At 36.8% G+C, this 13,848-nt stretch overlaps 1 protein-coding gene across 5 annotated transcripts in view; it reads left to right on the forward strand.

Moving 5' to 3' along the window:
* RAPGEF2 (Rap guanine nucleotide exchange factor 2) overlaps positions 1-13,848 on the forward strand; it is a 240,526-nt gene that overhangs the window by 99,220 nt on the left and 127,458 nt on the right. For all 5 annotated transcript variants that reach the window (XM_069493495.1, XM_069493496.1, XM_069493493.1 and 2 more), the window contains exon 4: positions 3,103-3,186. In XM_069493495.1, coding sequence (XP_069349596.1) covers positions 3,103-3,186 — 84 coding nt within the window. The remainder of the gene's footprint in view (positions 1-3,102; positions 3,187-13,848) is intronic.

A 13,848-nucleotide genomic window follows, 5' to 3' on the forward strand; every position in this document is an offset into this window, starting at 1 on the left:
ATAAGCCTTGCATTCTCTCTGCATCCATACCAGCATCCATTGTTAATGGATTTTTTAATAAAAGCCATTGTAACTGGAGTAAGGTGGTATCTCATTGTGGTTTTAATTTGCATTTCCCTGATAATTAGTGACTGAGCATTTTTTCATATGTTTATTGGCCATTTGTCTATCTTCTTTTGAAAAGCTTCTGTTCACATTTTTTGCCTATTTTTAAATGGGGTGGTTTGATTTTTTTCTTTGCTGATTTGTTTGAGTTCTTTGTAGATTCTGGTAATTAGCCCTTTATTGGATGTATAGCTTGTGAATATTTTCTCCCATTCGGTAGATTGTCTATTTGTTCTGTTGATTATTTCGTTTGCTGTGCAGAAGCTTTTTTAATTTAATCAAGTCCCATTTATTTATTTTTGTTGTTGCTGTGATTGCCATTGGCATCTTCTTCAGAAATTCTTTGCCTAGGCCTATATGTAGGAGAGTTTTCCAACATCTTCTTCTAAAGTTCTTATGGTTTCATGCTTTACATTTAAATCTTTTATCTGTCTTGAATTAATTTTTCTGAGTGGTGAGAGATATGGATCCTGTTTCACTCTTCTACATGTGGCTATCCACTTGTTGCAGCACCATTTATTAAATAGGTATTCTTTTCCCTAGTGTATATTGTTGTCTGCTTTGCCAAAGAGCAGTTGGCTTTATGTGGATGGTTTTATGTCTGGGTTTTATGTCTGGGTTTTCTGTTCTGTTCCATTGGTCTGTGTCTCTGTTTTCGTGCTAATACCATGCTGTTTGGGGTTACACCTTGTAGTATAGTTTGAAGTCTGGTAATGTGATGCCTGCAGATTTGTTCCTTTTGCTTAAGATTGCTTTGGCTACTCAGGCTCCTTTCTGGTCACAAACAAAGCATAGAATTATTTTTTCTGGTTTTGTGAAATATGACATTGGTATTTTGATGAGGATTATATTGAATCTGTAAATTACTTTGGGTACTATGGACATTTTAACAACGTTGATTTTCCCGATCCATAAGCATAATATGTTTTTCCATTTGTTTATATCATCCGTGATTTCTTTCCTCAGTATTTTGTAGTTGTCTTTGTAGAAGTCTTTCACCTCCTGGGTTAAGTATATCCCTAGGGTGTTTTGTTTTGTTTTGTTTTGTTTTGTTTTAGTAGCTACTGTGAATGATACTGAGTCTTTGATTTGACTCTCAGCTTGAGTTTTATTGGTGTAGAGGAATGCTACTGATTTGTGTACATTGATTTTGTAACCTGAGACTTTGCTGAATTTATTTATCAATTCCAGGAGTCTCTTGGTGGAATCTTTGGGGTTTTCTTGGGTATAAGATCATATTGTCAGCAAAAAGCAATAGTTTGACCTCCTCTTTCCTGATTTGGATACACTTAATTCCTTTCTCTTGCCTGATTGCTCTGTCTAGGACTTACAGTACTATGTTGAATAGAAGTGGTGACAGTGGGCATCGTTGTCTTGTTCCAGTTCGTGGTGGAAATGCTCAACTTTTCCCCATTCACTATGATGCTGGCTGTGGGTTTGTCATGTGGCTTTTATAAATTTGAGATAGGTTCCTTCTATGCCAAGTTTGTTGAGGGTTTTTATCATGAGAGGGTGCTGAATTTTGTCAAATGCTTTTCCTTCATCTATTGAGATGATCACATGATCTTTGTTTTTTGCTTCTGTTTACGTGATGAATCAAATTTATTGATTTACATATGTTGAACCATCCTTACATCCTGGGATGAGGGCCGTTTGGTCCTGGTGGATTATTATTTTGTGCTATTGAATTCAGTTTGCTAATATTTTACTGAGGATTTTTATAACTATATTCATAAAGGATATTGGTCTATAGTTTTCTTTTATTGTTGTGTCCTTTCCTGGCTTTGGTATCAAGGTGACACTGGCTTCGTAGAATGAGTTGGGGAGGATTCCCTCCTTCTCCATGTTAATGGAATATAATAATTTCTACAATATGGGTACCAACTATTTCTTGTAGGTTTGATAAAATTTGACTGTGAATTCATCTGGTCTGGAGATTGTTTTGTGTTGGAAGAGTTTTTTTATTGCTGCTTCAATCTCATTGCTCATTATTGGTCTGTTCAGGAGTTCTATTGCTTCCTGATTGAGTCTTGGAAGGTTTTGTGTCTCAAGGAATTTGTCCATTTCCTCTCTGTTTTCAAGTTTATGTGTGTAGAGATTTTCGTGGTATTCACAGATGATATTTTGTATTTCTTTGGTATCAGTTGTAATATCTCCTTTTTCATTTCTGACTGAGCTTATTTGGGTCATTTCTATTTCTGGTTAATCTAGCCTAGAGGTCTATTGATTTTGTTTATCTTTTCAAAGAACCAGCTTTCTGTTTCATTGAACTTTTGTATTATGTACAAGGTTATTCATTGCAGTTTTTATATATTGTATATGATTTCAAACAACTGAAATGACTGTCAATAGGGAATTACTTAAGTCAAATATGGCACATCTGTACAATGGAATGGAATTCTCTACAGCTGTAAGAATGCACAAGAAAGCTGTCTTCTGATGAAGGATCTCTAGAGTCATCACAAAGTAAAGAACTGTGTAGAGTGTGCTATCTTTTCTGCTTAAAAAAAAGATGGTGGGTGGAATAAGAATATACATCCATTAATGTGTGCATATGCATAAAGAAATCCTGATAGAATACGTAAGAAGTGTGGTGGAAAAATGTGGGAACTTGGTAAACAGGGGAAAGGATTGGGAAGACTGAATTTCACTGATAGCTCTTTGTATTTTCGTTTCTGAAGCAGTTGAAAGTATTTCCTGTTCAAAAAATTAACTAAAAAAAATGAAACTTGGAATGGTAGGTATGATAAGTGCTATAGGAACATTTAAAACATTTAAGTATACTAATAGATATTTTAGTGTATTTCAGGGGTAAAAAATAATTTAAAAAATGATTCCAGTAGTTGAATAATGGTATTTTTATGTATGTGTTTTATGCTATTGATCTTGATGACTCTAAATGTAACCTGGGTACTGTACTTTGCACTATATATGTTTTGCTTTTTTTGTTGTTGTTGTTACAGATAACCATCTGATTCTATTACCTTTTCTTTTCAGTCCTGATGATATTGGGACCTGCTGGTATATCCTTCTCTCTGGTTCCGTGTTCATTAAGGAATCCATGTTTCTTCCAAGAAGCAGGTATTGTATAGACATTCTATAATAGATTTTCCATGAAACTTGAAATTCTTTTACAGAATTGAGTTCTTTTACAAAATTCTTTTTTCTTCCTTTTTCTTCTTTTACTGTTATAAAGCAAGGACGTACTTTAGAATGTTGATATAATATATAAATCTTTAAGAAATAATTATTTTATGTTGTAAACACTGTTCCAATCTTATTAACAAAGGGTGAGAACAGAAACCATGCTGGTGACATACACATTTGTTACACGATCTTGTCTTCTGTGTCTAGGGCACGTTTGTGAATAAAATTGACCTCAAAATAGCTTAGGTAAAGCAGAACTAACTTTGAGTATAGCAGGCAGTCTCATATATATCTGAAGAGAGGCAAAGAAGGTTCGTTCATTAAGACCACATAGGACTAGAAGTGGAAGGCCAAGGGCTGTCATTCACTTTTTTGCTTCTCAGAACCATATGGTCTCTCATTTTTGCATTTTTCTGTGAATCGGTTTCCTGCTTTCTAAGGCTGTTAATTTCTTTCTCCCTATGACTTTGGCTTGTGTGTGCTATTGACTTATAATCTTATGTCCCTAATGTTTACATCATTGGAATGCAGTGTCTGTGTCTTTTCTTTGGATTCTTCAGGATACCATCTGATTGGCCTAGCTTGGGGCAGATGTGTACCTCTGTTGCAATCAGCTCTGGCCAGAAAAGGTTAGGGCTCATCTGTTATATACATGGCTGTCTGTGTTTAAGTTCCCCAAAAGTATCAGCTACTGAGTTTCAGTAGGTATTTTTTCCTCTTATGTGTTTTTCACAAATAAATATTTTTATTTTGACAAAAGATTTTATATTTTAACTGTTTTTATTTTAAATTATTAAGGATTTTATTTAAATTGACTAAATTTATTAAAGTATAGTGATTCCTCCCTTTCTGTCACCTAACTCCTCTAGAAAAATATCCAAATATATTCTTGGCAAATAGTTCTGAATAAGTCAGGGTCATGTTAAGAATCTATTTTAAAGATGTGAACAAATTTTTATAAAAAGTCAGAGTCACTGAGACAGGGAGAGGTCATTTTACACTGTAGAGAAACATTCGCCTGGGTGTGGTAACTAACAGAAGGGGCTGGGACGGACCTTTGGTGGCCAGAATGCCAGTGAGGGAGTGCCAGAGGCACATTGCGTCTAATTAAAAATAATCTCTGGTGCAATTCTCATGCCTCTCTGCCCTTCTACTTCTTTGAGGTCAAATTGGCAAATATTATTTTCTTTGGAAAATGGTCCCATTAACAGGGATATTCTTTCCTGTTGTTCTTATAGTTGTAGTAGTCATAGTAATGATAATAGCATTGGTGGTGGTGGTGGTGGTATTAGTAATAGTGGCAGTAATAATTGTAGTAGTAGTAATTAATAATAATGATAATAAAATGATAATGACAAAATAGCTAAGGCTTTTATAGTGTTTTCTATTTACCAGGCACCATTTTAAATGCTTTGTATATATTAAATCATTCAATTTCATAACATTCCTTTGAGATAAGTATAATTAGGAATGAGGAAACTGTTAGTATAGGATGGTGGGTGGCTGTACCTCTTAAAAATTTATCTAGAAAGCCTAGAGTGACCCTGTGAGCCAGTTCCTATAATTCTAAGAATTGTGTTTCCTGGAGGAATGGAGAATTGAACAGTAATACTCTTCCACTCCTTCAAACACAGGACCTGCTATTTGGTCCCTTTTGGAGGATCTGACTCTATTTTGTAACTTTGAAGAAAGTGTAGGCAAATGCTATTTAAGCATTGACATATTGTTATTAAAAATTATCTATAATTTTAATGTAAAAAGTAATAATTATATAAATTTTCAAAACTAGAAGAGAAAACATCATCTAAAATCCTCTCATTCAAGATAATCATTCTTTTTTTTTTTTTTTTTTGAGACAGAGTCTCACTCTGTTGCCCAGGCTAGAGTGAGTGCCATGGCGTCAGCCTAGCTCACAGCAACCTCAAACTCCTGAGCTCAAGCGATCCTCCTGTCTCAGCCTCCCGAGTAGCTGGGACTACAGGCATGCACCACCATGCCCGGCTAATTTTTTCTATATATATTTTTAGCTGTCCATATAATTTCTTTCTATTTTTAGTAGAGATGGGGTCTCGCTCTTGCTCAGGCTGGTCTCGAACTCCTGAGCTCAAACGATCCGCCCACCTCGGCCTCCCAGAGTGCTAGGATTACAGGCGTGAGCCACCGCGCCCAGCCCAAGATAATCATTCTTTAGTATCTAGTTATTTTCCTAGACTTCCTTATATGTTTGTCTTCTACATGTTTAAGATAATGCTTTATATACAATTTAGAATCTTATTTCAGTTAAATATGTGTATCTATATGCATTGCCTCATAATATTAAAAACTCTTCGTAAGAAGAGTTTAGTCTTTATAACTTTTAATGCCTGTTAATATTCAGTTATTTGGACTTTCCACAATTAAGTTAATAATTGCAAAGGGTAAATTTTGTATACTTTTATTATAAATAATGCTGTAATGAATATGATTTGAAATTTATATATCTTAAAGAGAGCACTGATTATGACCTTATCATCTTGATAACAAGTTCTGTTGTACAAACTAAATCCATAGACTGACGCCCTAGAGCAGTGAAGAAGCCAGTAATGGTCTTCTTTGACTACCGGCCATTGTCAACTAGTCAAGTAGTAGCTTGTTCTAACTTCTGGAAAGGGAACTTAATGTTCAGAAAACTGCTGTTCTAGAAGAAAGGACTTGCAGTTCAGACCTATTTCACGAGCACATTGGACTCTACGTCTAATTATTTTAAAAGATGACATAAGTTACTCTTTCTCTGGCTAGATGTCAAATGCTTGCAAGTTAGTACTTTGATAGGATGAAGGAAGGAGTGGTGTTTCAGACTGAATGACAAACTAGTGCTATATATAGGTTATTCCTTCATGTTGCACCTGGTGACATTTGCTCTGTTCAAGTTGTTTGTTTCCTTTGGGGATGTTGCCTTAGGAATTGTTCTGAGATTGTTTTCATACGAAAGAGTCCATTGTTACTATGTTAAAATTTGACATTAGTGATTTATATACATTTCTCTTTCCAGAAAATATTGAGGTTCTATATGGATTAGGTATTAGTAACAGTCCAGTTTCATAAAACACCTAGTTCGCAGATGATTCTTCACACTTAACATGTTTTTATCATGTATACCTGGAAATCAGTTATCAGTGTATATAATTAAACTGAGCATTCTCTTGAAAGTGCCTACTCAATTTGACAGTAATTCACCTTGAAAGTATCAAAGTATCTTGAACAACATTTTTGTTTTTAACTAATTCTCATGAAATTGTTTTGACATCTGATTTCATATATGAAACCCTTCATAAGAAGGGTTTTATATATATGTTGCAGACAATCTGTCATTTGGCTTCCAGGTTTCATTAGCTTTATTGAAGTCCTCAGTTGACATTTAAGTCAGCATTTTAGGTTTTTCTAGTTTTGTTTTTCATTTTTGTTACCTTCCTGGATAAATGAGGGTTGTTTTGGTATATATGCCTTTACTTTGTTCAAACATGAATGTTGTTCTTTAGTAAGATTCGTAACATTTATAGAGCCTATGAATTCCTGTGCGACTGTCAGTGACAGCTTGCTCACTCTTCCCCACCTCGAGCAATTTCAGTGATATAAATGGTGTTTTTGTGAGTTTTCTTGTAAATCTATTAGAAACACGTCAAGTTTTGAAACATGGTATTTGTACAAGTGTCGTTAATGTCGTGTATTTTATGTTGTTACATAATGTTGCCCTAAAATAGAACTAAACTCTTATTTGGAGTACAACTTGTATTCTTGAAGCAATGTACAATTTATACTTACATTTTTCTTAAAGTCTTATTTAAAATGAATTCAGTTTCTTTGTATTAACAGAAAGATTGTAAGCAAAGGTAATTTAGGAATATAGTGTGTGGACTCAGAGGGAATATTTGCCATAGATGAATATAGAAACAGTGCAAACTACCTGTGTTTTTCCAAACCTATGAGTGCAGTGGTGTGGCCACTATGTTGTACAGGTTGTGTGCTGTACAACTTTATGAGGTACTGCTTACATCCATAGTCACTTTAGATTGATTTATTAGAATAATTGACAGGTATAGGGTAGTAGGGTGAGGAAGCAGTTTTTCCTCCCTAATATTTTCAGAGGCACCATTTGTAATAGCAGTGGGGCTGAAAGCAATAGATGAAAATTGTCTTATAAAGTTGCAGATTTAGAAATAGTTTTCTAATGTACCTTTGGTTTTTACTACATAATGAATAGGAAAACATTAATATTTATTGTCCTATTGTACCCTAAGTCAGTGTATTTAAAACATTACAATAGAAATTGTTATGTAATTTAACATTTCCTATAAAATTGACCCATGCTATGAATGCTGAAGCCTATTTTGTAATAAGGTCACAGTGTAATAACTGAATTATTGTTACTTTTGACTGCTGGCTTCTTTGAAAGTCTGAGAATTCTAATTTAGATGTTAAGATAGGCTCAGATTGTGTTTCTAAACTTGTATCTTGCTGTTTGTATTATTTGTTAGAGAAGGAGATAGTTTACCTAGGTTTTATGTTAAGTCTTAGAGTCTTTTCTATTAGTTTATCAGTCATTTAAAAATCTGTTTGCAAGAAGAGAAAAACAGTGTGCTGGATATTTAAGACATGAACCATTATTGTTAGACAGAGTGACTCTTCTTTGAATTTATGTTGGTCACAATCCTAGAAAAAAATCATTGCTATTGAAATGCTGAACTTGATTTTTATTTATTTTTTTTTTTTTTGAGGTGAGATCTCACTGTTTGGCCTGGGCTGTTCTCAATTCTTGGGCTCTAGTGATCTCCTGCCTCAGCCTTCCAAGTAGCTGGAATTAGAGGCACGCGCCACTGCATCTGGCTCTGAGTTTCTTAATAGAATCAATTTTATCATGGAGGTCTCAAAGAAAGGGCCTTTTAATAGAAATAAGGATGTATGTCATATTTAATCATAAACAAATAACGTCTTCATTGCTCTGATAGTTTAAAAGTTTCTGTATCTTTTATTCAGAGCAATTGGAAAGCAGTCTCTTCACTTCGTATGTATGTGGTGGCCAGGGTAGGGACTATAAGGTTGAAGGAGAAGGTAATCCCAGTCTAGCTGTAAACCTGAGAATTTGTAAGATGCTAAGAGAAGGATTGTAATTAAGGTTGGAAATCAGAGTGATTAGGGCAAAGACCTATACAGAGGGCAAAGTCTTCTGATTCATGGACTTTAGGGTCTAATTTGTCAGGTTCTGTTGGGCAGCAGACTTTTAGCAGACAAAGTAATCTGTATACTACAGTGTGTTAAGAAATTATGTAGATAGCTGGCAATGCACCGTCAGTAGGAACTGCTGTACAGTGACGTGCCATCACAATTGAGGTTTGGTTCGTATGCCCTTTCCATGTTGATGGGTTATTCTGTCTCATTCTAAAATAGGTTTGAGTCATATTTCCATGTTATTTCATACATTAATTGAAACTTGCATTGAGTCCTACTCTATGGTTTCTACATTAAGACTCAAAGTATACAAAGGATGCAAGATGGTCTACCCTTGCTATTGTGTAACTTAATTTCTGCTTGGAGAGGTGAGGCAGTTGTATATGAAACATGAAAAAAATTGCCTAGATGTCATTAAACAGGTAGTATATGTAAATTGATGTAGCAAGGACCATATGAATGCAAAATTATTTCAAAGATGGGGGTATTTTAATGTATGTGGGAGGTAATCCAGGGTGGCCTTTAAGTTGGGTTTATGATTTAGATTGTTGGAAAGTGGTCAGAAAGAAAATCTGTACATTATGGAGAATGTGAGTGATGGACAGAGATAGGATGGAGGGAGGGCAGTCCAAACATAACCAATAGCGTGAGTGAAGGCAAAAGAACAGGATCAATTTATCTAGAATACACGTGCAGTTTGGGGAGTGAAATAGTTGCAAAAGCATTCGTAATGGTAGCATTAATGAGAGGTCTAGTTTACAAAGCTGCATAACTTGATTGGAAAGCCAGGACCATTAGTAAATTAGATCTCAAGTAACATTGGCAGGAGGTTGGAAGAAATGTGCGCATCATTTATTTGCACCACGTTGACTGTGTCCATTTACAATTACTGTTTCTTTTTCATTGATACCAAATATATCCATGATTTAAAAATTTAAATTGTGCTATGGTACTCTTAATAATCACATTTTAAATTAGAGCTGGCAGCTATAATGAGAATAAGTGGAGAAACAAGACATTTAACTAATCAGTTCTGAGAGCCTGAAATACTATTCTCATTATGATTCATATGACAAACAATGAGCTACTTGAGTTTAAAAATCGCAGGCCTACTTTCTGCTTGCCAGTGCTACATGATAAGTTAATTGATTACCCTGAGAACTTCATAGCCTTTTTAGTAATGAAAGAGGGTAAAACAATGGATGAGTCGTGCTATATTTATGTGGTAGGGACTGAAAACAAATTTAAATGTTCCTTATTTCATATAAAGATCCGTATAGGATTAGAAAATCATATTCTTGAAAGAGTACACATTTGTTATAAGTCATGTGATGCTTTATTGGAGGTGTCTTAAGTAGTATGGCATTTTAAAAGTAGTTCATTGGGCCAGGTGTGGTGGCTCATGCATTTTGGGAGGCCAGGGCAGGAGGATCACTTGAAGCCAGGAGTTTGTGACCAGGTTGGGCAATAGTGAGACCCTGTCTCTACAAAAAACAATAATAATGAAAAATTAGCTGTGTGTGGTGGTGCACACCTGTAGTCCCAGCTACTCAGGAGGCTGAGGGTGGAGGATTATTTGGGCCCAGGCGTTGGAGGCCGCATTAAGCTATGATGATGCCACTGTACTCTAGCCTGGGCGACAGAGTGAGACCTTGTCTCAAAAACAAAACACACCACTCACTAGTGAGTTATATTACAGAAGGGTAACTTTTTTGGACATTGAACATACCCAAAGGCATAAAAAGAAGTGAGGAGTGGAGTTCTAGTGGAAATTGTGCATTAAAATAAAATTTACCTTCAAGTATTGGCAAAATCACAACAGTAGGAGTGCATATTGAGCATGGAAGGAAAAGAATGGTGATTGAAAAAGGAATACCGAAAAAAAAAAAAAAAGAGAGAGAGAGAGAGAAACCTACAAACCATCTTAAAACTGTCCTCATTGAGTTTTGAAAAGAACACATTGGTCTTATGTACCTTCCTTCCCACCGTGGGAAGATATCTCTTATGTATAATAGGATTAAATGAGATGCTATTAAGACATAAGCTTTTTAGAAGTTTTCTTTATAGATAGCATTATTAGAAGTCGTTTTTTTTTCCCCCTTTAAAAGGAATAATGCCATAGGACTTTGTTTAATTCATATTTGGAATGGCCTCAAGTTAGTGGACGATAGCAGAGTCAGTTAGGGCTGGTAAGTTGTATAAGAACTGCTTCTCTTAGGCATTGTCTCACACCGCCCATTATTATCACAGTATTTTTGCCAAAGCAGGTGATTGGGGCCTGTAGTTGGTCAGTTAGTGGAAATAGTTGGTTAGGCAGGGAGTCATAGAAACTTACTTTTATTTTAACTTAAAAATCTTCAATTTCATCTCTATATTAATATAAACATAAATGTGTAGCAGCGTAGAATTGGATTAAAACATACGCATATGTGCATTAATATGTATTTGTGTGTGCTTGTGTGTCGATCCATCCTCTAGGACTTGGCTGTGTTCCCCTCAGTCTTCTGCAGTTATTTACCCCCCATCTAAAGCAGCGGCAGGTTTTAAAACTTGACATACCTGTGTCGAGTCTTCGGAAGCATTCTACCTCATAGGTTGAGTAATTAAGATAAACAGATAGTAATTAAGAGCAAGTGGTAAGTGTATTGTTCTTTTGTAAATATTAATGTGTAAAAAACTATTCACTATAAGATATAGTGTCCTTACAACTTCATGTCTTAGGAGAATTGTTTACCAAGAGGGTCATCAAAAGTGATGAGCAAAATGATCAGAATAGATTTCTAAAAGTTAGGTTATTTGTTATGTCTTTTCAAGAGATTCCTTAACTTCATGCTTAATTAGTACTAATGAACCCTTTTATCCTGACTTCTGTCCTAAACTGCTCACCTGCAATTCTTTATATGCTTATGCTTATTTTTAAAAATTTTTTTGTAGAGACAGGGTCTCGCTGTGTTGCCCAGGATGGTCTCCAACTCCTGGGTTCAAGTGATCCTCCTGTCTCGGCCTCCCAAAGTTCTGGGATTACAGGCATGAGTCACCGTGCCTGGCCTATACTTCTGTCTTATTCATTCATCCTGCAAATCTTACTGAGTGCCCCGTATGTGCCTGCTTAGAATATGGTGCTGAACCAAAGATCCTGCTCGTGTGTCATCAAAACCAAGAGATAAAACAATGTTTTGAGAAGGAAGAGGGGTTACTTTGTCCAGTGCTGCAGGGAGATTTGATAATGTGAGAATAGTGACATAACCTTTGGCTTGAACAACATGGAAGTGTCGTAGGTGACCTAACAGAACCAGTCTCAGTGGAGTAATGGAGCTGGTTGAGGAGACAGTGGGAAGGTAAGAACTAGTGAAGGAGAAGATTTTATCACATCAGAAAATTTCATTGCAAAGAGGAGCAGGGAGATGGGGTGGTGGCTAGGAGTTGCAGTGAAATCAAGAGGGATTTGTTTCTTTAAAATCGGGAGATGCTAGTGTGTGTTTGTACGTTGATGGAGATGATCAGGTAGAGAGAGCTGCATAGATGATAGAGGAAGGAGGAGGGAGGAGGGCCTTTGCAGGGAAGCCCACAAATGGGGTGGGAGGCGGGAGGATGGTGTTTGCTTTTGAAAGTGTGAAAGTGCTTCGTTGTGTTTTACAGGCTCAGGATAGGAGGTGTGGTTCATTCAGTTGGTAGGTTTGGGAGTTCAATGGTGGGTGTTCAGAAGTTTTGAAAAAAGAGAGGTTGTGAAACAGGGAGTGTTGAGTGCTCAATTGGTATTTGTGGTCATAGATTTATTTATTTTTACACATACATACACACAAAGACACTAGCAACTTTCAGCTGTTTAGGGACAGGCATGGAGAAGGTGGTGATTGGGTTTTGCTGGGGTTTGTGCTTTGCCAGTACATACAGTAAAGGGAGAGAAGGGTGTAGGAGTTAAGGGTGTGTCTAGAACACCTGGATCTTTATGTGGATTTTTTTCTCCAGGTCCCTCAAACTCTAGGTTCCATGTCTGGAATGCAACAAACACCTACAAGTCTACTTGATCTCCTATTTTTCCTGTCTCCAATGGCTTTAATAAACTACTTGTCACCTGCTCTAGAAATTTCTGTGAGTCTCTGTTCTGTCCTCTTTCCTCTGCCAATTTTTTTTAAGCAAATAACACTCCAGAGTTGGAAATGACAGTATCTATCAAATCAGATGCCTCCCTCACCACTGCTGTTGCCTTGTTCACATGTCACCTGTTCTCTTAAGGTGCTGCCCCCGGCCACCAAATGCCTTTGGTTCTTCTTCCATAGTGCCACCATGATCATCGTTAAAAAGCACAGAAGTTTTTTTGTTGATCCCTTGCATGATGAGCTCAGATGACTTCCCACTGCCAAACGTAAAGTCCACATTCCTTAGTGAGACATACAGGGCAGCTCATAATATGTCTCAGCCTACATCACTCCTGATGCCCACTCCGGTGACTGATCACTCTGGTCCAAGCACACTTTTGCCCAGGCTGTTCTCTCTTCCTGGGATGTACACTTGTTGTTGCCACCTGGACTCCACCTCCACCCACCCACCTGTCAGGAATAATCATTCCATATCCATACTAAGGGATTTTTCAAGGGCGTGGGTCGTATTATTCATCTTCGCTTCCCCAGTGCTTAGGAGATAGCAGGCATTTAATAAATGTTTGTTGGATCCTGTTGGGTCAGGGTTATACTTTTAATCTGCCCTTTAAAAAAGTTCTAACAATATTATGATGACATACTACCTTTTAGAAAAAACTTTTCAATAACCTGAATTTATTTAATGTCAGGTTGATACAGAAGAGAAGAATCATCAGGGGAAAGAATGAGGTTGCAAGGTGATGGAAGAAGGAGTTTGGGGGAGGCTCATGAGAAGTCAATACTGTTTGACCTGCTCAGGGCTGCAGAAGATGGAAAAAGGCAGACAGTGTCTTGCTGGGTATTGGCTTGCTTACTGTGTTAATTCCAATTAGTTTTAGTTGCATAAAACAATTGCATAAACACAGCAGGGTTTTTTTTTTTCCCTCACATAAAAGAGCGGGGGCGGGGGGGGGGGGGCGGGAAATGGATGCTCCAGGATGGTGCGGTGGTGGCTGCACAGTGTGAAAAGGTTCCAGGCTTCTGTCTGTCTTCTCTGCTTGTGCTAGCACATGGCTTCCATTTCCAGGTCAGTTCTTAGCACAGATGGCTGCCTGGCTCCAGCTATCCTGTGTGCACTGGAAGCTACAAGCAGGAGGTAAGGCAGAAGAGCAAAAGAGTTACCTTTTCCCTCCAAGTCAGATTCCTTGAAGCAACTTTTCTATTTATATCCTATTGTCCAGAATGTGATCATATGGCCACTCCAGGCTACCCAGGACTTTGGGACATATAGTCCTTTATTCTGCAACGTGAT

Source organism: Eulemur rufifrons, chromosome 18, assembly GCF_041146395.1.
Source record: "Eulemur rufifrons isolate Redbay chromosome 18, OSU_ERuf_1, whole genome shotgun sequence".
Classification (NCBI taxonomy): Eukaryota; Metazoa; Chordata; class Mammalia; order Primates; family Lemuridae; genus Eulemur; species Eulemur rufifrons.